Raw genomic sequence first — 25427 nt, 5'->3', positions numbered from 1 at the left:
TACTATTTGTCTTTCTGTTTAACTTTTTATTTTTCTTGAGATTTTAAAGGTACTTGGTCAGTTGTTCTGTATAGTGTCTCATATTCTTAATTTGTCTGAATATTTCTTTATGATATGTTTTTAATTTACTTTTCCATCCCCTGTATTTTTTTTAACTGAAAGTTAAGTCTACAGGCTTAATTGGGTTAAGTTGGACATGGTGGTGGGTGTGCTTTGTAGAATTACTAGTCACTTCTTATTTTATCTCATCAGGAGACAGAAATGCCAGCTTGCCACCATCTCGGTAACACTAATTTTAAGTTGGTTAGGGTAAAAAGACCCTATAGTTCTCCATTCCAATTGTCCACTTTCCCCTTGGAAATTAGCAAAAGCCCTGTAGACTGATACATTGTCACACTACCCATCACTGACCAAATAAATTATTTCCTTGATTTTGTAAAATGGTGATCATCTAACTAACTTCTAACTCTCCTTCCATGTATGTATATTAGCCTTCATTCTTCTGTAAAAGTCTAATTGCTGAGTCATCATACCTTGTGTTCTATTTTATTTTATTTTTTATTTTTTTGGAAAAACATAGTTAAAGTAAAGAAAAGAGAATCGTACAGCAAGGCAGATTTTAAAGTTAATATGCCAGTCAAAGGAATTTTTTTATGTGGAATATTTTCCTTTTAAGAAAAGTTAGAGGAACTTAAGTATTAAAGGGAAGCTGGATGAAATTATCTAGCTCACTTTCTTTAAGAAAATCCTAATTTTTATTTTTAAAATTTTGCTTATTTTTTAAAGAAAGAACTGAAATTTTATAGTCTATAAATCCTCAGTTCCAAGTCTTAGATTATTTTTTCTTGTTTCTTTAGTTGCTAAGTCATATCCAACTCTTTGTGACTCCATGGACTGTAGCCCACCAGGCGTCTCTGTTCATGGGATTTACTAGGCAGAAATACTGGAGTGGGTTACCATTTCCTTCTCCAAGGGATCTTCCTGACCCAAGAATTGAACTCATTTCTCCTGCACTGCAGGTGGATTCTTTACCACTGAGCCACCTGGGAAGCCCATATCTTCCTTACTGTATGGTGTATTGTGAAAAATTTATGCTTTGAAATTGTTTCTTGAGGGCTTGTGTTACATACTCTTCACTTTCCCCTTTCCTTCCCGCTTCTGTCCTCTCCTTTCCTCTCATTCCCCTTTTATGTTTTCCCCTTCTTTCTCTCTTTCTTTCTGATATGTGCTTTTGGAACATGTTTAGGCTAAAGAAGGAAATGTCTTTTGTCATTTTAATGGAACACTCAGATTATTGCTAAGCAGCAAGTTCCATAGACACATAGAAAGAAAGTGGTCAATTTATCATAGTTTCCTGTACAATTCTCTTCAGTTGCCTGCTTTTGAACTTCAGGCCTATTTTAATACATCAAGGGAGAGAGTTGAAATAAAGCAGCTCTTTGATTAAAGTGATGGAGAGAGAAGAAAAGGGATTGCCTTTTGTTTTCAAAATTGGCCTGAGATGACCTAAAGCTTAGCCTGGACATTTGAGATTTGTTCCCCTGTTTCTGCTACATTCAGACACTGCTTTAGATTGGAACTGTTAAAACGGAAGTCCAGCTTGATGCTCACCTGGTCTGTTACTCTGTCTCTGAGCATTACCCAACTTGAAAACTGACTCACTAGCCTTTGGTTAGCATCTAACGAGTAGCTCTGAATGTCCAGGATTCCAGGCCTCATGCTGGGCTCCAGAGGTTTCAAGGGCCTCAGGTGAACTAGTCCTCCCTTTGTGCAGCTGACATCTTCACGGGGCAGAAATGATAGTATATGAGTGAACTGACAGGATGATTTCATTTAAAAAGTAAAACAGGGCCACCTGATCAATGATGTGGGAGCTCCTTTACAGAGACTAGCCAGAACGGGCCTCCTTAGACAAGACTTGAATTATAAGAATAAATCACCCATGCATCTGGGAATGGATGGACATTCTAGGCAGGGGAAACTGCAAAGACCCTGAGGTGGAGATTAATTTGGCATGTTGGGGTAGCAGTAAGAAGGCCAGTGTGATTGGGGCATATGATCAGGGAAGAGAATGGAAAAGAAGTGAGATTTGAGAAGCAGTCAGGGTCCTGATCACATAGGACCTTGAAAGTTAGGCTGAGAACTCTGGAATTTGTTCTGATTTTAAAGGGAAGTCACAAGCATATTTAACAGAGGACATGACATCTGATTTGTGTTTTTTAGAAGAGCACTCTGGTTGCTATGTAGCACAGGGACTGGAAGTAGGACAACATAGAGAAAAATTAGGGGCTATAGTGTCTCCAGACTTAGATATAGACAACTTAATTTTCAATTTTTGATGGTTCCATTTTGTTCTCAATGTTTTCTCATGTTCTTCTCAGACATGAAGACCAAATTCTGTCCTCTGTAAAATGAAAATTTTGGTATTTGAGAATATTAGGAAGTATGATCAGAGACTACAGAGAATAAAGGAGAAAACAGATTTTAATGGCATATGATATGCTTGACTTAATGAGACAATGAATGCATTCATTCAATAAATATTGAGGGTCCTGTCTATGCCAAGCACTGTCCTAAATCTCACCAAAAAATATAGCTGTTTCATCCCCTAGTTAATTATTTCCTAAATTTTCATTCTTGTTAATAAACAAACAGAAAACTCACCCAAAGATATGTTTCAGTTCAGTTCAGTTCAGTTCAGTTGCTCGTCCTGTCTGACTCTTTGCGACCCCATGAAATGCAGCACGCCAGGCCTCCCTGTCCATCACCAACTCCCAGAGTTCACTCAAATTCACATCCATGGAGTCGGTGATGCATCCAGCCATCTCATCCTCTGTCATCCCCTTCTCCTCCTGCCCCCAATCCCTCCCAGCATCAGAGTCTTTTCCAATGAGTCAACTCTTCGCATGAGGTGGCCAAAGTACTGGAGTTTCAGCTTTAGCATCATTCCTTCCAAAGAACACTCGGACTGATCTCTTTTAGAATGGACTGGTTGGATCTCCTTGCAGTTCAAGGGACTCTCAAGAGTCTTCTCCAACACCACAGTTCAAAAGCATCAATTCTTCAGCGCTCAGCTGTCTTCACAGTCCAACTCTCACATCCATACATGACTACTGGAAAAACCGTAGCCTTGACTAGACAGACCTTTGTTGGCAAAGTAATGTCTCTGCTTTTCAAAATGCTATCTAGGTTGGTCGTAACTTTCCTTCCAAGGAGTAAGCGTCTTTCAATTTAATGGCTGCAGTCACCATCTGCAGTGATTTTGGAACCCCTCAAAATAAAGTCCAACACTGTTTCCACTGTTTCCCCATCTATTTGCCATGAAGTGATGGGACCAGATGCCATGACCTTAGTTTTCTGAATGTTGAGCTTTAAGCCAACTTTTTCACTCTCCTCTTTCACTTTCATCAAGAGGCTTTTTAGTTCCTCTTCACTTTCTGCCATAAGGGTGGTGTCATCTGCATATCTGAGGTGATTGGTATTTCTCCCGGCAATCTTGATTCCAGCTTGTGCTTCTTCTAGCCCAGCATTTCTCATGATGTACTCTGCATAGAAGTTAAATAAGCAGGGTGACAATATACAGCCTTGACGTACTCCTTTTGCTATTTGGAACCAGTCTGTTGTTCCATGTCCAGTTCTAACTGTTGCTTCCTGACCTGCATATAGGTTTCTCAGGAGCAGGTCAGGTGGTCTGGTATTCCCATCTCTTTCAGAATTTCCACAGTTTATTGTGATCCACACAGTCAAAGGCTTTTGCCTAGTCAATAAAGCAGAAATAGATGTTTTTCTGGAACTCTCTAATGTGATAAGTGTTCAGTAAATTGTGCTCATGAATCTGTCTAAACTGTATCATGAGATGTTTGTACATTTCTAACCAATTTTTGCTAGGTGATGGGACAAGTAAGATATGTTTTACATGCCTATTAGTTATTCTTAGTTATATACAGTACCTAAGACCTTGTAGTAACAATTATCTTATACTTGTAAATATTGGAGATATATATACACACACATATAAGGTAGCTAGCACAGTGGGCTATCCTAGGGATTGTGGTGGTGGTATTTTAGTTGCTAAGTCATGTAGGGATTGAGGACATGAAAATTTAAATATGAAAATGGTTTTAACAACTCAGTTTTCTCATTCAGTTGCAGTTCAGTCTTGAACAAATATAATGTTTGAGACATGTAAAGCATTTTTTAGTAGAATGTAGACCATTTTATTATCCTAGAGAAATAGTATTTGAAAAGAAAACACAGCTAAATAAAAAACCCAAAATAATAATTTTGACTCTTTATGAAGATTTAAAAGTTTTTATCTTTTATCTTAAGGTACTAAATCAAACATCTCGACTTGAAATACAACTGCTGGAGAATTCATTATCAACCTACAAGCTAGAGAAACAACTTCTTCAACAGACAAATGAAATCTTAAAGATTCATGAGAAAAACAGGTGAGGGTTGTTGTATTGCAAAAATATGAACATATGTACTTATATCCTCCACCTTCTGCCACCTCTTAAGATGGATGTAATTTGAAAAAATACAGAGGCAAATTAATTTTTAATATAAAAAGAAATGAGAGTCTAAGGTGACTATAGCAAGTATGGCAAAAATAAGATTAATACTATAGCTTTCACTCTTGAAATATTTGCTTTTTATAACTTTTAACACTAATTTATCTAATATTCTGTTGTTCAAATCTTACTATATCCACAAAAAATAATTCTATGACCAAATTTGGTAACAGAAAATATTAAGTTTCAGTAGAACCAAAATCTATAGTGATAGTGAAAAAAATTGACCCTCTGAAACTCTAAATTGAATTATCACTTTATCTGCCCTCAACCATTTACAGACCTACAAGATGATTGAATTCAGAGTTCTTGCACTAGAGAGAAGCACATTTTGTTTTCCGAAAATTACTTCCCTATCAAACTGGTTCAAGAGCTGTCTCCCCTCACCCCCCATTTAAGGTCATTAACTCTGAACATAATACATTTCTTTGGTTAGCTCTATAGACAAATTGATAAAAAGGGATTAGATCTGATAGACAGAGTAACTGAAGATCTATGGACAGAGGTTCCTGACATCATACAGGAGGAAGTGATCAAGACCATCCCCAAGGAAAAGAAATGCAAAAAGGCAAAACGGTGTGAAGAGGCCTTACAAATAGCTGAGAAAAGAAGAGAAGCTAAAGGGAAAGGACAAAAGGAAAGATATACCCATTTGAATGCAGAGTTCCAAAGAATAGCAAGGAGAGATAAAGCCTTCCTCAGTGATCAATGCAAAGAAATAGAGGAAACAATAGAATGGGAAAGACTAGAGATCTCTTCAAGAATATTAGAGATACCAAGGGAACATGTCATGCAAAGATGGGCACAATAAAGGACAGAAATGGTATAGACCTAACAGAAGCAGAAGATATTAAGAAGAGGTGGCAAGAATACACAGAAGAACTATACAAAAAAGATCTTGATTACCCAGATAATCATGATGTTGTGATCACTCACCTAGAGCCAGACATCCTGGAATGTGAAGTCAAGTGGGCCTGAGGAAGCATCACTATGAACAAAGCTAGTGGAGGTGATAGAATTCCAGTTGAGCTATTTCAAATCCTAAAAGATGATGCTGTGAAAGTGCTGCACTCAAGATGCCAGCAAATTTGGAAAACTCAGCAGTGGCCACAGGACTGGAAAAGGTCAGTTTTCATTCCAATCCCAAAGAAAGGCAATGCCAAAGAATGTTCAAACTATTGCAAAATTACACTTATCTCACACGATAGCAAAATACTGCTCAAAATTCTCCAAGCCAGGCTTCAACAGTACATGAACTGTGAACTTCCAGGTGTTGAAGCTGGATTTAGAAAAGGCAAAGAAACCAGAGATCAAATTGCCAACATCTGTTGGATCATTGGAAAAATAAGAGAGTTCCAGAAAAATATCTACTTCTGCTTTATAGACTATGCCAAAGCCTTTGACTGTGTGGATCACAACAAACTCTGGAAAATTCTTCAAGAGATGGGAATACCAGACCACCTGACCTGCCTCCTGAGATATCTATATGCAGATCAAGAAGCAACAGTTATAACTGGATATGGAAAAAGAGACTGAGTCCAAATAGGGAAAGGAATATGTCAAGGCTGTATATTGTCCCCCTGCTTATTTAACTTATATGCAGAGTGCATCATGTGAAATGCCAGGCTGGATGAAGCACAAACTGGAATCAAGATTGCTGGAGAAATATCAATAACTTCAGATATGCAAATGATACCACCCTTATGGCAGAAGCAAAGAAGAACTAAAGAGCCTCTTGATGAAAGTGAAAGAGGAAAGTGAAAAAGTTGGCTTAAAACTCAACATTCAGAAAACTAAGATCATGGCATCCGGTCCCATAACTTCACGGTAAATAGATGGGGAAACAATGAAAACAGAGTCAGACTTTATTTTTGGGGGCTCCAAAATCACTGCAGATGGTGATTGCAGCCATGAAATTAAAAGACTCTTGCTCCTTGGAAGAAAACTTATGACCAACGTAGACAACATATTGGAGAAGGCAATTGCATCCCACTCCAGTACTCTTGCCTGGAAAATCCCATGGATGGAGGAGCCTGGTGGGCTGCAGTCCATGGGGTCGCTAAGAGTCGGACATGACTGAGCGACTTCACTTTCACTTTTCACTTTAATGCATTAGAGAAGGAAATGGCAACCCACTCTAGTGTTCTTGCCTGGAGAGCCCCAGGGACGGAGGAGCCTGGTAGGCTGCCGTCTGGGGTCGCACAGAGTTGAACATGACTGAAGTGACTTAGCAGCAGCAGCAGACAGTATATTAAAAAGCAGAGACAGTACTTTGCCAACAGAGGTCCATCTAGTCAAAGCTCTGATTTTTCCAGTAGTCTTGTATGGATGTGAGAGTTGGACTGTAAAAAAAGCTGCGTGCCAAAGAACTGATGCTTTTGAAGTCTAATTAGAGAAGACTCGAGATTTCCTTGGAGAACAAGGAAATCCAGCCAGTCCATCCTAAAGGAAATCAGTCCTGAATATTCATTGGAATAACTGATGCTGAAACTGAAACTTCAATACTTTGACCACCTGATGCTAAGAACTGACTCATTAGAAAAGACCCTGAGGCTGGGAAAGATTGAAGGCAGGAGAAGGAGATGACAGAGGATGAGATGGTTGGATGGCATCACTGACGTGATGGACATGAATTTGAGTAGGCTCCGGGAGTTGCTGATGGACAGAGAAGCCTGGCATGCTGCAGTTGGGATTGCAAAGAATCAAACACAACTGAGCGACTGAATTGACTGAACTGATAGATATATTTTATAAACAATTAATCATCTCAGGTAAGTGAAATGGGTCTTACAGATCTTGCAACCAGGATGATTTATAAACTCATTATTTTGAAATTACTAATATTCATGATGGACAATTCAGTCAAAATGCTGACCTCTGTAAGACAAATATATTTTATACTAACTGTATTTTCTTCTGGATATTTGGACAGCTTGAAGAAGTTTCAGTTCTTATGTATTATTTGATTTAAAGATCATTGTGTTTCTACAAACTAGTTCAATACCGTTGTCTTGGTGGAACAGGAGTTTCCACCATATTCCAAACCAAAAAAACACCTACAATGAACTTCTAGTTCTCCTCTTCACCTTATAGATGAGGAAACAGACTCAGTGGAAGTGAGTGATCTATCCAAGGTCACACAGCTTCCGGTGGCACAACTGGGAACGTAATCCATGTTCTTTGTTCCTAGTCCTATCTTTTCCACTATGGCACATTCTCACAATACCGTCTGCAACCTAGAAGAAATTCCCAACTTTATGCTAAGTGTAGACTTTAATGACAATGATTATAATTAAACTTTTACATGAAGAAGATAAACATGACTTTGGTATAGAGTCCAAATGGGGTCACTGCATGCTCTGTGACTTGTATTTCTAAGTTCTACATTCATTTATCTTTGTACTGTGTCATAGGGTAAACTGTGTAACTATAAATAAACTCAATAGGACTTGACCCTGAACTAGTTGCATGATGAAATGTTCTGGAATTGAAAATCCTGTTTAAAAGTACCAAAACCTCACTGCAGATTCACAGTAACCAGAGACATACATGTGACAGGTATACTTTACTGCACCTATCCCTTGATTTAGGGTCCTACCATGCTTTAACTTTGTTACTAAAAGGACACCTCATTTATAATCATGTTTCAAGATGCTATTGTGAAAGATTTGTCTTTGAATGAAGAAGTAAAATAATGACAGTTTTGCCTTATTTTTAGGTTGTTTTTAGAATTCTATAAATAACACAAATTTACTGTAGAAAATGAGAAATTTCAGAAGAAAATTAAAAACCATGACCCCATCACATTGAGAGAGCTTCATATGTTGCTGTAAAAAAAACATAAATATATTTTCTTAAAAAGTTGTATCATGCTGTACACACTGTTTTGCAGCCTTCTTCGGAGATTCCTCCAGTATAATTCTTAAAAACTACATATTATTTCATTTTATAGATGTATCCTAGGATGGTTTTGATTTATCTCACATTAAGTGTGTTACCACACGTGGTTTCTTTGTTTAAAAAGAAAGTCATCAACATGAATTTAAGCTATTCAGTCCTCCACCTGCTGACATGCATGTCGTCTCTTTGTCCGTATCTAACACTGTAGCTGTCAGGATACTTTAAAGAAACTGGGAAGCCTGAAAGGGCTCACCCTTTCCTACAAAGTGAAATGACTTTCCTAAGTGTCACTTGTACTCAGCTCTTTCCATCTCTCCTTGTCTCTCTCCTCTCTTTCCCTCCCTCCTGCTCAGAGTCATCCTTTCTCTTTTTTCCTTCTTTTTTCAAGATTATAGCAGTTCCATTTTCTAGCAGTACAAGCATTTCAAAATGTATTCAAGGATTTAGGTTTTAGCTTGAAATTCATTTCTGTGCACATGCTGTAAAAAATTTACATGCATTGACCCTCAAGTGTGATGTTGCTGCACATGTGGCTCCTGGGGGTATTTTTCTATCAAAGTGCTGAATCTTCTAGCATTTCTATATCTCTGTAATTAGCTGTGTCTTCTGTTGATGGATCCATGTGTGCAATGGAGTGTTGGTGGGACATCTATTCTTAAACCAAGTATATTCTTCCACAAACCACTTCGAAAAAAAGTGTTTTTCTTTATACAAACCAGAAATACGTATTTGTGATACACAGCATACTTTCCCTGTTATGTTTATTGTTATTATTTATTTTCGTATGTGAAATGGAATTGGAGAAACTCTGCCAAGGTCTTTCTAGAACAACGAAGAAATATGCCCCCCCCCCGCCCCCCACCATTTAAGTGGATCAAAGGTCAAGGTCAAGCACAAAGCTGTTTATATATTTTAAAATAGTTTATTGATCATTCCTCCTATTCCTTAAATGAATCTTAATACTCAAATGCAACAAGAAGCTATTTCTGCATCGAAGCATCTCTGAAATGTAAGAACAACATGCCATTAGTTGGCCAGGTCTGGTTTGGATCAGCTAATACACTTTGCAAAGGGGATTATCTAAATTAAGCTTTGCTTCCTCCCCAAGGAATGTCAGAAGTTGTGTCTGGGTGTGTGACTTACTAGTTTTGAGTATGATGGAGCTTCAGCTGCCAAGTCAGTGAGCCCTGCAAAGAGCCCACCACTTCTTTGGCAGAACATGGAGGAATATTTTATAGACAGGATTATACTACACAGTCATGCTGAGAGGTCCTGCTGATCTGCATCCAGATAAACTGACTGCATCAGTTGTAGGATTGAAAATAGAAGGCTGGCCGCATTAGAGTCACTTTTTTCTCCCCTGAATGGTGAAAGGCACAAAGCAGGAGCAGGATTAATGACACTTGCTCTGGTGTTTGTTTACCTAACAGTCTAGAGGGGGGCGACTCCAGGAAGCTTCCAGTTTGCAATTTTTAGAATTTTTTTTTTTTGATTGGATGCTGTCCTAATCTCAATACTTGGTTTTGTTCCTTACCTCAAGGAGATAGCACTTAGAAGTAAGAGATCAGTAGCTGGCTCATATAATTGAAATTATGCAACCAAAAACTCAAGAAATGGGAAGCATTAATATTTACCACAAACACAAGGTTGGTATTGACAAACTGAGAGATGTAATTGTCAACTTGTTTTTTATTGGATTCCTCCAGTATGTTTCCTGCCACTTCTGCTCAAAAAAATAAAAAGAGTAAGACTGGGAAAGATGTCATAATGCAAATTCCTTCAGCTGAATCAAATATGTAACTGCATCTTTTGGTGTAAAGATACGGTCAGCTGACCAGATTTTAAGGTACTTGTTGATCTCTGACTTAATCCCAGTTGTTTCCAAGGTTGGAACATAGCCAAGCAAAAAGAAAAATAAAAAAATCTAGAAGAAATTCTTTGGCCTCACCAGGGTACACAGAAAGAGAAATCAGCTGTGTGCTCCATGTGTAGGAAGATGGAACCCTTGAGCTTTCTTGTTCAAACTTGTATCAAATATGCAGAATGAAGGAAACGCTTCAATAAGACTGTTAAAAGTGAAACTACACAAGTGGTGGTCATTCTGACAGTTTCAGAAAAATTCTTTACTGCCTACCTATCTAATATCAGGCAGGTGAACATATGAGCTAGGTGCTTTACCTAACTACTGCTAATACTCCAACTAATCCTCCAAAGTGTTTATCATCATTTTTATTTTATATTAAGTGAGTTGGACTATAAAGAAAGCTGAATGCTGAAGAATTGATGCTTTTGAATTGTGGTGCTGGAGAAGACTCTTGAGAGTCCCTTGGACTGCGAGGAGATCCAACCAGTCCATCCTAAAGGAGATCAGTCCTGGGTGTTCATTGGAAGGACTGATGTTGAAGCTGAAACTACAATATTTTGGCCACCTGATGCTAAGAGCTGACTCATTTGAAAAGACCCTGATGCTGGGAAAAATTGAGGGCAGAAGGAGAAGGGGATGACAGAGGATGAGATGGTTGGATGGCATCACCGACTCAATGGACATGGGTTTGGGTGAACCCCGGGAGTTGGTGATGGACAGGGAGGCCTGGCATGCTGCAGTCCATGGGGTCGCAAAGAGTCGGACACGACTGAGTGACTGAACTGAACTGCACTGAAAGTTCCAAGAGGTCAGGTAACTTGCTCGGGACCAAACAGCTGATGTATGGCAAAATTAGGGTTCAAGTCCATGATGATTCTCTGTCTTAATTATTATAAAAATGTGTTCGCAATGTGATACAGCCTGAAGATTAATTGATGTGGTTGTCAAGTTATCCTCTTAGCATAATAAAATACAAATTTGAACAAGGAATAGGAATTGGTTTTGGCCTATATATAGATCATTATTTATTCCTTCTAATATTAGAGTAGGCAGTATAACTATTTTACCTTGGGAATTCACTGAACCGATTTGACAAGCTTCATCTGTCTTTTAGATAGAGTTTATGGAAAGTTATTGAGTTAATTTTAAGTGATTGAAATATGCCTAATTTCATGATACTAAATTGTAACTTTCTAAAAAATTATGTAATTGAATAGTGAAGTATTGATTTTTAAATCAGTTAAGTCAGTCTTTCTAATTAAAGTTATCCTCCATCTGATAAGTTCTTTATAAAATACTGAAGTAAAATCGCAACTCATCAGTCACTGTTGATACTGCCAATTCCATCTCCTAAATATTTTTCCAATTGGTCTTGTTCTTTCTATTTACTCTTACTCTGTTTTTTAGGCCAAAATCCCATTAATTTTTGTCTTAGCCATTGCAGTGACCTCTTTGCATGGCTTAATGCCTTAAACTTTTCAAACCTATCATCCAAAAGTCTGCCAAAGTCTTCTTTCTAAAATTCAAGTCACATTATTTTCCCCATTTTTTTCTTTAGATCTCCACATGTACTAGTTCAGCTCAACCTCTAAATCTCTAGATAGCATATGCCCAACCCTCGTCTGATTCTCTGTAATGGACTGAGGAAAGTTGTCAAGTACTTTAGCATGAAACATGGTCCATGATCATTAATATCCTAATTTTATAGCCTTACTTTTGAAGTCTTTTTATATTTTAGAAGCATGGTCTAATAACTAAGAGCAGGAGCTCTGAGGTCAGACTGCCTGGATTGGCCTTGATTCTGCTGTAACTTGCTCTGCCACTTATAATTTGTGTGATTTTGAGAAAGTTATATGAACTTTCTGTGCTTTGTTTGTTCTCATTTGTAACATAGGGGTGATGATAATAGTGCATGGAGTTGATATGAGGATTAATTGAGTTACTGCTTAAAAAACACTGAATACAGTGCTTGAAACACACAGTAAGTGTTTAATCATGCTAATTATTAGTATCACATTGAAGACTTGATGTTTGTTCAGACATGATTGATGCTTGCCTTGTTGGGCTTCCCTGGTGGCTCAGCTGGTAAAGAATCTTCCTGCAGTGAGGGAGACCTGGGTTCAATCCCTGGGTTGGGAAGATCCCCTGGAGAAGGGAAAGGCTACCCACTCCAGTATTCCGGCCTGGAGAGTTCCAGAGCCTGTATACTGCGTGGGGTCACTAAAAGTCGGACACGACTGAGTGACTTTAACTTTCTCTTTCTTTTGTCCAAAATGCCCTGTAGAGCTCACACACGTCTGTCCCTTCAAAACTCAATGTAGATATTACCCCTTCCAAGAAGCTTTTTTCTGATTCTGCCAAATATATTTGCTTATTACAACTTATGGGATTACAATCTACCTTGTTTTTTCCTCCTGTCACTTCACTTATCCCATCACATGGGGGTGTGTGTGTGTATCTATCTATGAACCACTGGACTGTGACCTTCTGGAACATAGAAACTGTGCTTTATTTATTTCTGTGCTCATGCTCCCAAGCACAGTTCTCTACATATAGTATATATAATTTTAAATGCTTTTTGAATGTTGACTGATGAACTGGCAAGTGAATTGGCAAATATCCCAACAAATGTCATTTATCTATGTGCACACAAACGCACACACAACTTAAAAATATTTTAATGGAAAACACAGATCACATAGTTTACATTAAATATTGTAAACATTTTCATTGTTCTTAACATAAATAAAATACAGATGGCTTTTATACCACTGTTCTGCATCCCTAAAAGCCCACTGCATGGCAACCAAGGTTATCAGTCCACATTCTGAGGTTCACTAATTCAGCCCTAGATAGTATCTCTTCAGACCATTCTAGACTCATGACTGTTTGCATTTTCCTGATTAATAAAAAAAATCAACACAAGCCTAACTGATCTAAGTGTTAAATTGTACAGAAGTGTATGAATTGAAATTCAAAGTCCCTAATTCCATATTCCCCCACCCCCCACAGAGAATCATCATTAACAGATTTGCAGTTTGGTACCTATTCTTCCAGACTTTTTAATGAATATATTAAAATGTACACATGTAGATAGAGAGTACATATTTATCTGTGTGGTTACAGAGATACATACCCATATGCAATTACACATATGCACAAGTACATATTTATATCATGTATGCATATGTGTATACATTGTAACTATTTTTAAAATGCTGGGTTTATTTTTACTTTATAACAATTTATCATGGATATATTATATATTTAACTATATGCTATACCTCATTCATTGTTAGAAATGCACTAAAATTTACAGCTCAGTAGAACTTTCTGTATTATTTTATATATTCAAAGATACTGATAATTATCAGCAAATTTTACATTCTCCCCAAGTGTTCATGGGCTTTCTAATTTCCTCAAACTTTGCTATTCATTTTATTAACCTTGTTTACCTAAGAGGTTATATTGTACATCTTTCCTGGTTATTGACTATTTGAATTCTTCTTCTGGGACTAGCCTATTCATGTATGTTTCGCATTTTTTATTGGATTGTTTCTCTAATATCATTAACTCCTTATATAAGTTATTTAATCGATATTAAAATTTTGTAGTATATATCACAAATATTTTCTCTAGTTTGTTGTTTATTTTTCAGCCTGTTTTTTAGGAAGAATTTTTAGTGTTATGAGGTTGTATACATATTTTTTTCTTCTCAGCTTCTGGCTTCCACAGAATATTTAGCTTATTCTTATCTGCCTCAAACTTTAAAAAGTTTATTTGCTGATTGTTTACCTGTAGTGATCTATGCTTCTGTTCCACATTTGAATTACAGAAATATTTAACTTTGCATTTTAAGAAACAATTTACTACATTCAAGTTAGAAAATTCAATATAAATTTAACCTGAACTTAGTATATGCCCTTGTTTGAGTACGGGGATGGAAAGATTATTCTTTGAAAACCATATTTGCAACGAATGTAAGCACCATACAGATTAAAAATAATTTAAAAATTGAAAGAGCTCTGAGGAGATTCAGGCAGATGACAATGAGAAGGTTTCCATAATACTGACACCTACCTCCTTGTTTGAGGGCCACATTTACACACAGAGGACTTAAGGAACTGTCACTACTGTGAATCCAGTTGCTGCTATGGTACGAACTCTACTGTAGGAGACAATCTGAAAGGGAGAACTTTTTCTGTGAAAGTTTCAAGATCTGTTCAGTGATTTGAAATGCCAGTGTTTTCCATGAGATAAGCTGGAGGAGGCAGACTGTGAAAATTAGGAGGAAAAGTCAACCAAAAACGTCAAGAAGGGCTTTGTATATATTCAATTAGAACCTTTTACTGAAGTTAAAGTTCTGGAGAATTTAGCTTATTTTATTCTTCATTAAAGTGTACCTCTGCCTCAAACTAGAAGTTGAATGCCAAAATTCTATGTATATCTCTTCTCAAAGTGTTTCCAGAAAGAAGAGAAACAGGAAGTACTAAAAGTCCTATGAGGAAACTCTTTGGATTTCAAGTTCAATTTGAATAGATATAAGCACACAGTTTTCTTTGTGGCTCAACTGGTAAAGACTCTACCTGCAATGCGGGAGTCCTGGGCTCAGTCCCTGGGTTGGGAAGATCCCCTGGAGAAGGGAAAGGCTACCCACTCCAGTATTCTGGCCTGGAGAATTCTATGGACTGTATAGTCCATGAGGTCACAAAGAGTCAGACACAACTGAACAACTCGCACTTTCCATAAATTATAGTTCCATGGAACTCCAATTCTAAGGAATGCATCATAATAAAACTATTTATTTAATTTAGACTTCCCCAAAACTTGACATAGAACTCTTAACTATAGAATGTCTAATAAAAGTAAAAATATTATCAGCAGTGGCCACAGGACTGGAAAAGGTCAGTTTTCATTCCAATCCCAAAGAAAGGCAATGCCAAAAAATATTCAAACTACCACATAAATGCACTCATCTCACATGCTAGCAAAGTAACACTCAAAGTTCTTTAAGCCAGGCTTCAGCAGTACATGAGCCATGAACTTCCAGATGTTCAAGCTGGATTTAGAAAAGGCAGAGGAACCAGAGATCAAATTGCCAACAGCTGCTGGACCATTGAAAAAGCAAGAGAGTTCCAGAAAAACATCTGCTTTATTGAGTACACCAAAGCCTTTGACTCTGTGGATCACAACAAACTCTGAAAAATTCTTAAAGAGATGGGAATACCAGACCACCTTACCTGCCTCTTGAGAAATATGTATGCAGGTCAAGAAGCAATAGTTACAACTAGACATGGAACAACAGACTGGTTCCAAATAGGGAAAGGAGTATGTAAAGGCTGTATATTGTCACCCTCCTTATTTAACTTCTATGCATAGTACATCATGCAAAATGCTGGGCTGGATGAAGCACAAGCTGGAATCAAGATTGCCGGGAGAAATATCAATAACCTCAGATATGGAGATGACACTACCCTTATGGCAGAAGCAAAGAAGAACTAGAGAGTCTCTTGATGAAAGTGAACGAGGAGAGTAAAAAAACTCTCCTTAAAACTTAAGGGCTTAAAACTCAACATTCAGAAAACTAAGATCATGGCATTTGGTCCCATTACCTCATGGCAAATAAATGGGGAAACAATGGAAACAGTGACAGACTTTGTGTTTTTGGGCTCCAAAAACACTGCAGGTGGTGACTGCAGCCATGAAATTAAAAGACACTTGCTCCTTAGAAGAAAAGTTATGACCAACTTAGCATATTAAAAAGAAGAGACATAACTTTGCCAACAAAGGTCCCTCTAGTCAAAGCTTTGGTTTTTCTGGTAGTCATGTGTGGATGTGAGAGTTGAAGTATAAGGAAAGCTGAGTGTGAAAGAATTGATCCTTTTGAACTGGTTTTAGAGAAGACTCTTGAGAGTCCCTTGGACTGCAAGGAGATCCAACCAGTCTGAAGCTGAAACGCTAATGCTTTGGCAACCTGATATGAAGAACTGACTCATTGGAAAAGACCTTGATGCTGGGAAAGATTGAAGGCAAGAAGAGAAGGGGACAACAGAGGATGGCATCACCAACTTAATGGACATGAGTTTGAGCAAGCTCCAGGAGTCAGTGATGGACAGGAAAGACTGCCTTGCTGCTTGCTGCAGTCCATGGGGTCGCAAAGAGTTGAACACAACTGAGCAACTGAACTGAGCTGAATAAAAATATACTGCATGTACTCTAGAAAACAGTGCACTGGACTTTGGAATTAGCATCCAGGTTTCAGATTATGCATTTAAACCTAAACTAAATTTGTTGCTAAAGGCCATCATCAGGGAAAATATGACTGCTTTGCCTATTGAATTTAGGACAGTGGAGCTGTCTTGTTCTTCAGATCAACTTTTTTTTTTAATATAAATTTATTTATTTTAATTGGAAGTTAATTACTTTACAATATTGTATTGGTTTTGCCATGTATTGACATGAATCTGCCATGGGTGTACATGTGTTCCCCAGATCAACTTTTATATATAAAAGACTCCGTGCGCAGCTGAGATGGCCTCTGCCTACTTAACTGGATAGGGATAATGATGTAAGAGGACCAATAAAAGACCTCACGACACAATGGGATATAATCAATATATTGAGTAAGAAAATTAAATTTAATGGCAGAGGGTTTAAGGCAGAAAGAAAATCTCAGTTAAGATTTTTTTTAATGGCTTGGCAAAAAAATTTTGTTTTTATACATGAAAAAGATGAATAGGTTGAAATATTGTGAAAGACAAGCTCCCAAAAATAACCAGGTGGAGAGCAGCAAATAGTAAAGGGATATTAAGTTGATGCCTTGATTCTTGGCTGTTATAATGTAAGTATGTGGAAGTAGATAGAGATTGCTTCTGCTGCTGCTGCTAAGTCACTTCAGTCATGTCCGACTCTGTGTGACCCCATGGACGGCAGCCCACCAGGCTCCCCTGTCCCTGGGATTCTCCAGGCAAGAGCACTAGAGTGGGTTGCCATTTCCTTCTCCAATGCATGAAAGTGAAAAGTCAAAGTGAAGTTGTTCAGTCATGTCTGACTTTCAGCGACCCCATGGACTGCAGCCCACCAGGCTCCTCCATCCATGAGATTTTCCAGGCAAGAGTACTGGAGTGGGGTGCCATCGCCTTCTCCGAGATAGAGATTATGTTATAGTAAATCAGAGAAATGAGACTCTAAAGCTAGTTTTCATAACACTGGGTTGTCATGGACAGTTTTCTAGTCTGAGAAGTTAGAACAGTTGGCTTTTTATTTTGGTTCTGATACAGTGTTTGCACAATTTTATACATGGTATTTATAGATTTTTACCTAAATCTAGGCCTTGTAACATCTTCTCATTCTGTATCACTATTTTACTTTAAGAATAAAAAGACATGGGATTTTTTAATGCTCTACAGCAAAAATGGTGTATTACAACAATATAATTAGTAAGTACAGATAGTATATGAATATTTTCTGGCAGAAGAGTTTTGAATTCAAGCCAGTTTGGAAATAGTAAGGAAGGCCTAACTTCCCAAGTAGATAATAACTAATGGATGAGAATTGTTAAAGAAAAGAGGATGGTATTTTGGAAGCCAAATATGAAGAGGTGGAAGGGAGGGGATGAATAGTATCAAAAAGATAACAATTTTGCCTGAAAAAGTCTAAAAATTGTCATTAATGTAAAGGGTATCTTTAGTAAATAAAGTTAATAGAGAAATACTATGGAATAAAAGCAATTAAAGAGAATCCAAGTGAAGAAATGAGACAGGAAAATGACTTGAAGAGATTAATTAGGTGCTAAGACATGCCATTTGTGAAACAGTGTGGCATGTTCCCAATTTGCTTATAGTTTTTATGCATTTGATTTTTAAGACATATATTTCATTCTCAATCCTGTGAGATGTCTGTGATGCAAAGCAAATTTCTTCCCTGGGTATCCCTTCTTTACTTTACATGAATTTGTATTTTAAAATGACAGGCTATGTTGATGTCTTTTAATACCTAGTAGCCATGGTCAGAGAAGGCAATGGCACCCCACTCCAGTACTCTTGCCTGGAAAATCCCATGGACGGAGGACCCTGGTGGGCCACAGTCCATGAGGTCGCTAAGAGTCGGACACGACTGAGCGACTTCACTTTGACTTTTCACTTTCATGCATTGGAGAAGGAAATGGCAACCCACTCCAGTGTTCTTGCCTGGAGAGTCCCAGGGACGGGGGAGCCTGGTGGGCTGCCATCTATGGGGTCACACAGAGTTGGACACGACTGAAGCGACTTAGCAGCAGCAGGAGCAGCCATGGTCCATTAAGATTGTTTGGTGAATTATAAAAATTAACATTTTTTTCCCAACATGCTAAGTGTATACTCCTTCTACTTGGGAAGTACAGACTTTTTGTTACACAAGCCAGAGTTCAGAATTTTTTCCTTTGGCACGGGGATTTCTTTGATCAACTTTCATTCTCAGCTCTTTCCAAAATTCTGAAAATCAAAATAGAACAAAAACTCCTTTATTGACATCTCAGATAGTAGCCATCTTTTAGTATATGTCTTCTTGAGAAAAAAATGCTTCAAAAGTAGAAAGTGGGAAAACATGAATGCAAAAAAAGTATTATGTCTGAAACAGAAGTTTCTTGTAGCTGCTTTTTTCTTTTATTTGAATTTTTTTCCCATTTCTCTCTGAAAATAAATGGTTAGAGTGGGAATAGTGTCATTTTATATTTTGCATTGGCACTCAGCAACTAATAAATGCAAACAAAAGCATGGCATTTTCCAAATCAGAATGTTACCTACTAATTAAGAAAACTTAAAAGCCAGTGCTCATCTTATTTCAGGAACAAAATGATAATTCAGAATTTTTATCTAGTATTTTATGACTATACATCCAAATGTTGCTCTTTTCATTATTACAGTTAAGGTTTCTTGGTAGTATACTGTAACTCTTGTGAATTTGAAAGAAAATTTTCCATAAGTTCACAGACTCGATTTTATAGGCATTTAACATCTGATCATTACCCTAGGAAGAGAAACAAAAATAATTAAAAGTAAACTGAGAATGAGCTAAGGCATCCACTGTGCTTAATTCTCAGATCAGAAGGCCAAAAATTAACAGTCACAGAGAAAACCTCCTCTGACATGCATAGCAAGCATACTAATCACTTAACAGTGGGTGGGATAAAGATTTTAACCAATAAAAAAGGTATTTGGCATTATTTGGTTTTGTTTGCTTTTTAGCTACTAACTTTTCCAGCAGCAAGTTACTGACACAGAAGGAAACACTAAAATGCAACGAATCATACCTACTCCTTCAGAAATGCCATGTGTGTCTCATCTTTCTCCAGTTTCCTTGCCTGAAGTTTTCATTCCAAAAAATGCTTTAATAAATAAAAATGACCTTCACATTTTCCCAAATCATTATACCCAAGATCTATTCAATTGAGTTTGCTTAATGACTGGTCAGGACAGAGATCCTTTCACAGTGCTGTAGAATATAAAGCAACTCAAAATAGAGAAGTGGATCTTCTTAGGTTGCAAAAGTCACAGAGCTGTGTCAATGGGTCTCAATGTGAAGTTTTCTGGGCATGCTACCAAAGGTGTTATAAATTAGTAAGTTCTTATACATAGAAGCATCACAGTGTTTTTCAGGCTTAGTTCAATGGGCAGCTTTTCTTTGATGTTCCATATTTTTTTGGAGGATAAGTTTATCAACAAAGATCTGGAATTACCACTTGCAGTTCTCGCCACACTTCTTAATCAGTGTATGGGCAGTCAGATATTCCAGCTCATCCCCTACTACAGGGAGTTGGAAAACTTGGCTCTTCAAACAATCTCTATTTTATGACTTAAGTATTAAGTTTAGAACACTCCCTAGTGTCCCCTTTTTGAAAACATGTAGTAATGATTCAGTGCTACATTTCTCCAAGGTAAATTAAATACCCAGTCTGGTATGTTACATTTGAATAACACCTTGTAAACTAAGGACTGGTTGAACCTTCTGTAAATGAAACTGAGAAAACTGAATAAGGCTCTTCTCTGAGGAATACTAGTATATTATACACTCTATAAAATGTAAGTGCTTCTTATTTCCAGTCAGTTGCTAGCATCCAGCAGTGCTTCTGCATTTTCTATCATTTTTAATGTGCAATATGCAAAGGGAGTATCCTGTGAAGAGTTCTGAAAGAAGGAAGGTTCTTGGCTGAGGACTGTATCACTCCAAGCAAAGCTTCCCAAGTCCTTTTGTAAGACCATCCCATCAGCAACATAATCTTCCTTTTTGGAACCAATTATTCAGTAATTTGGAAATTTGTTATGCCTTTAGCCCTTATCTTGAAGCTCTGATTGAGAGGTAAAGTAAGCTAGTGGTTACAATACAGGGCCAGGTATCAATAATCCCAAGAAACGTAATTCACTGTGACTTTACATAGCTTAGTTTCTGGTCCTCTGGTTTCTGCATCAATATGCTATTCCTCGTGAAATGTAATCCCTGTTAATGTTTTGAAAATCCCAAATGAATGAAACAAAGTAAATAAAAAATAGTTTCTATAGTTTGTTCAAACTTTTTTCTGAACTACTGCTTCTATTTCTTATTGGATCCATTTCTTTAATGAAAATTATGCTATAATTTCTCCAGACAGAGTCCAAGTTAACTACCCTGGATATAAGATACATCCCAAGAAATAAATTACATTTAGGAAACAAACATCACTCTAACAATAACTGATCTAATAATTCTTCATTTCAAATGCTGTATAATGTCATTCCTATTAAATATATATTTATGTATAAATGCATTTATATGTATATACTTTTTCTGAGTCACTTGCTTAATAAATATTTCCCTGGTGAAATACCTAACTAAAATTTCTTACAGTAAATAAACTCAGGAACTAGTTGAATCATGCTTCTTACAGCATTTTAAAACTAAATCTTATCTTCACTTCCTTGTAGTTTATTAGAACACAAAATCTTTGAAATGGAGGGAAAGCACAAGGAAGAATTGGACACCTTAAAGGAAGAGAAAGAGAATCTTCAAGGCTTGGTTACTCGTCAGACATACATAATCCAGGAACTGGAGAAACAGTTGAACAGAGCCACCACCAATAACAGTGTCCTTCAGAAGCAGCAGCTGGAGCTCATGGACACAGTGCACAACCTCGTCAACCTCTGCACTAAAGAAGGTAGTAAGAATTTCTTCCTTACTTTGGTTATACTAAATATTTTATTCAATACAGAGCAAGTAAATATCCAATATAACTTTCTAAGTTGCATTGATTGCTAGTATAGAAGCAGCAAAAGAACTTTGTTCTTAGAAGCATTTAATGAAGTTTGCACTGATAATTTTCTCATGTTTTTAACTTCAGAGAAATTATTCATAAGCTTGGGTTCATGAATTCACCGTATCTTTCTAATTTCTCCTTTTTTATTGGCCTTTTGGCCTTAAATAAAATCTATTAGGTTCTCATAGATAAATATTTAGTACTGTAATGTTAGACACTTAACTATACAGGACAGAATTTAGACTCTATTAAAGATTAGTTCAGAGTGCTGAGAAGAATTTCAGGAGTGTTCCCATTTTAAAACTATTTCTTTTGCAGTGGAGGAGAGGGAAGAGTTACCTGCAGAGACAAAGAGGCAGAGAAGTTCCTAATAACTGTTATGAAGGAGGAGGAATATTTGTTATTAAAAGCCTGTTTTAGGATTATTCATGTGGCCCTGTATGGAGAAGACCTAACAAGGGCATATGAGCAAACTTATTCTGGGCTATCTTCATGATAGTGAAAGTATAAACTTTTAATACCCACCAGAATATCTGGAGCCATTTAGCCATTGGAAATATTGTAGGCCTGTGTCTCTTTAGAAGACATCCATCCATCTGTCCACCTGCCCACCCATCAGTTATTGAAAAAATGTCTCTGTGTACACCTGTTCACTTCAAGCAGAACCTCACTTGAGCCACAGGAGAATGCTTCAAAGTTTGGAGTTTCTATAGTTCTGCTCACTAATCAGTCTTTCTATGAGTGAACATGGACAAGAAAACACCACTTATATCTGAAGGTCATGGTTATCATTAAGCTGTCGCTTATGTGATCATTCATGTAACAGTTCAGTGTTCATATGTAATGTACATAATTGGAGGCTCCTTTAATTTAACAGTGGACTTGAGCTATATTAAAAATAACTCAGTTCCATAGTCTCATGTATACATATGAATACAGAGGATAACTCCATTTTAAGTGATCTTGTTTTAAAGACATTTAGCATTTCTCTATTACACTCCATTACCTTCGGTTCTATCTCCTTTAGATAGTCTAAACAAGTCCTTAATATACTTTTCGAAGAGTATTTTTTAAACAGTGAGTTCCCAGGGCTCCGTTTGTGTGTGCTCAGAAATGTGAATGAGAAGGAAAAAACCTGCTAATCAGTCAGAGCCTGCCAAAACCTTGAGTTAGAGTCCACTGGAAGGAAAACATGATAGAATTTTGCCAGAGAATTTTAATAGAGCTCATGAGTATTTAGAAATTAAGTATTAATATGAGACATATCTATTCTCATATTGAACTGAATACATTAGGGGAAAAATTGAAAACATATTTTTCTTATCATCCTGAGACGTAATGCACATGGAGTTGAGTAGTTCTTTTTTTTTATTAATGATGTTAGAAATATCAAACCTTGGTGATTCTCACAAAGCTCATATGTCTGCCTACTTATCATAATTTCACTTCTTTTCTGAGTACTTGTCCAATAAATATGTCTTTAAACTTTTTCAGGCAGGAGGGTGACTTCAAAATTAAAATTCCTGGCTAGTTTTGGTCTTTGGGTGCAACATCAGGAATCAAACATCTGTTCAAGAAATGTAATTTATTGAACAATAACAATGGCACTCCTGATGGATGCTACCCACAACATCACTCAGTGTATGAGAAAAGTAACTATGCCTATTCTATTATAACTATGCCTATTCTATTATAGAGCACATCCAAAAAGTAATTGGAAAAGGAAGTGGCAACCCACACCAATGTTCTTGCCTGGGAAATCCCATGGACAGAGGAGTCTGGCGGGTTACAGATCATGAGACAGAGATGGACAGAACTGAGTGACTAACACTACAGAGGGAGACGGAAATTGTCTAATACTTCATACCTCTAGACATTTATTTTCTTTTTAATGATAAAATTATAAAACAAATCCTATTTAACTATTTTATAATCCAACTTTCTCACATACACAATGTAAGCATATTAAGCTATTATCCAATGGATTCTATGCTCTTATAGTGTGTGAAAGTCACTCAGTCATGTCTGACTCTTTGCGACCCCATGGACTGTCCATGGAATTCTCTAGGCCAGAATACTGGAGTGGGTAGACTTTCCATTCTCCAGGGGATCTTCCCAACCCAGGAATCAAACCCAGGTCTCCCTCATTGCAGGCAGATTCTTTACCAGCTAGCCACAAGGGAAGTCCAAATAGTGAAAGTGAAAGTTGCTCAGTCGTGTTTGACTCTTTGTGATCCCATGAACTACACAGTCCATGTAATTCTCTAGGCCAGAATACTGGAGTGGGTAGCCTTTCCCTTCTCCAGAGGATCTTCCCAACCCAGGTATCGAACCCAGGTCTCCTGCATTGCAGGTGGATTCTTTACCAGATGTGCCATAAGGGAAGCACAAGAACACTGGAGTGGGTAGCCTATCCCTTCTCCAGGGGATCTTCCCAACCCAGAAATTGAACCAGCGTTTCCTGCATTGCAGGTGGATTCTTTACCAACTGAGCTATCAGGGAAGCCCATGCTCTCATAACCATAGATTTTATTTGTTTCTTATTATACTTTTTTTTTTCTCTCTAATCCCACAGTTAAGTATTCTACTAAGTATTTGGTGATTTAAGAATTCATGAGACACAAAAATGGAATGTGTTTCTCACTAAGTTTTCTACAAAGATTTTACTTCATTTTCACTGGCACCATAGCATTTGGTTACAGTGAATTTAAAACTTTAAATGACTAATTGCATAATACTAGATTAAATGCATGTGTGCTAAATTGCTTCAATCGTGTCCGACTCTTTGCAACCCCGTGGGCTCCTCTGTCCATGGGATTCTCTGGACATTGGAGGGGTTGCCATACCCTCCTCCAGGGAATCTTCCTAACCCAGGGATCGAACCAATGTATCCTGCATTACAGGCAGATACTTTACCATCTGAACCACCAGGGAAGTCCACTAGATTAAATATCAGTTACTGAAACAAACTTATTTCATTCTAATTTCAAAATACATGAGTAAAATCTTTTCCTTCTTAAGACCAAAAATTCATTTATCAAGTAAATTTGTTATTTATCAAAGATTATACATAAATGTTCTCTCATTAAAAATAAATATATGTAAATAAGCCTAAATCAATACATTACAATAAATGTACCACTTTTCTAAAATGTATATTTAAAAAAAAAATGCAAAGAGTAGTCTTCTGAGTTTCAAAAAATCTGTGTCATAATCCAAAAAGGCAAAAATTTTAATTGATCTAAGGTTCTTCTCACTCTAACTTGACTAAGTCAGTCATATGGATACAGCCTGAATAGAATACTACAAAACAGAAGAAAAAATTTCTACTGAGTTTTTTTCTGTCATTGGCAACTAATTTAATCTTTATGAAGCGTTTAATCATTTATAGGGGTTTCCCCAGTGGCACAGTGGTAAAGAATTCACCTGCAATGCAGGAGAAGCAGGAGACACAGGTTCAATCCCCACATAGGGAATATCCCCTGGAGGAGGAAATGGCAGCCCACCTCAGTATTCTTGCGGGGAAAATCCCATAACAGATGAGTCTAGCGGGCTACAATCATGGGGAGGCAAAGAGTCGGATAGGACTGAGCTTGCTAATCATTTCTTATGTAGGATAATTATATCTACTTCACAATGATAGTGAGAACATTAGATACTTCATATTAAAACAAAAGTATGGGACATATTTGATTCATTAAACATTAGTTCCTTCCTTTTCCTCCAAGTGACAAAATTCAGCTAAATGCAAATTTATTAAGTGCTAGTTATAAGTAAAATTTCTTTCACAGAAAATGTCTGAATACAGTGTTCTAGAGTGTCT

General features: G+C 37.2%; 1 protein-coding gene across 5 annotated transcripts in view; it reads left to right on the top strand.

The window, feature by feature from the left end:
* ANGPT1 (angiopoietin 1) overlaps positions 1-25427 on the top strand; it is a 475361-nt gene that overhangs the window by 370050 nt on the left and 79884 nt on the right. For all 5 annotated transcript variants that reach the window (XR_015140625.1, XR_015140626.1, XM_086336288.1 and 2 more), the window contains 2 exons: positions 4330-4451; positions 21276-21505. Coding sequence is in view for 3 of the 5 variants with exons in the window: in XM_086336288.1 (XP_086192414.1) it covers positions 4330-4451; positions 21276-21505 (352 nt within the window). In the remaining 2 variants the exon portion in view is untranslated. The remainder of the gene's footprint in view (positions 1-4329; positions 4452-21275; positions 21506-25427) is intronic.

This window comes from Bos grunniens, chromosome 14 (genome assembly GCF_055505025.1).
Source record: "Bos grunniens cultivar Pamir isolate PY7600 chromosome 14, Bosgru_T2T1.0, whole genome shotgun sequence".
Lineage (NCBI taxonomy): Eukaryota > Metazoa > Chordata > Mammalia > Artiodactyla > Bovidae > Bos > Bos grunniens.
This window is presented reverse-complemented; position numbering and strand designations above follow the sequence as displayed.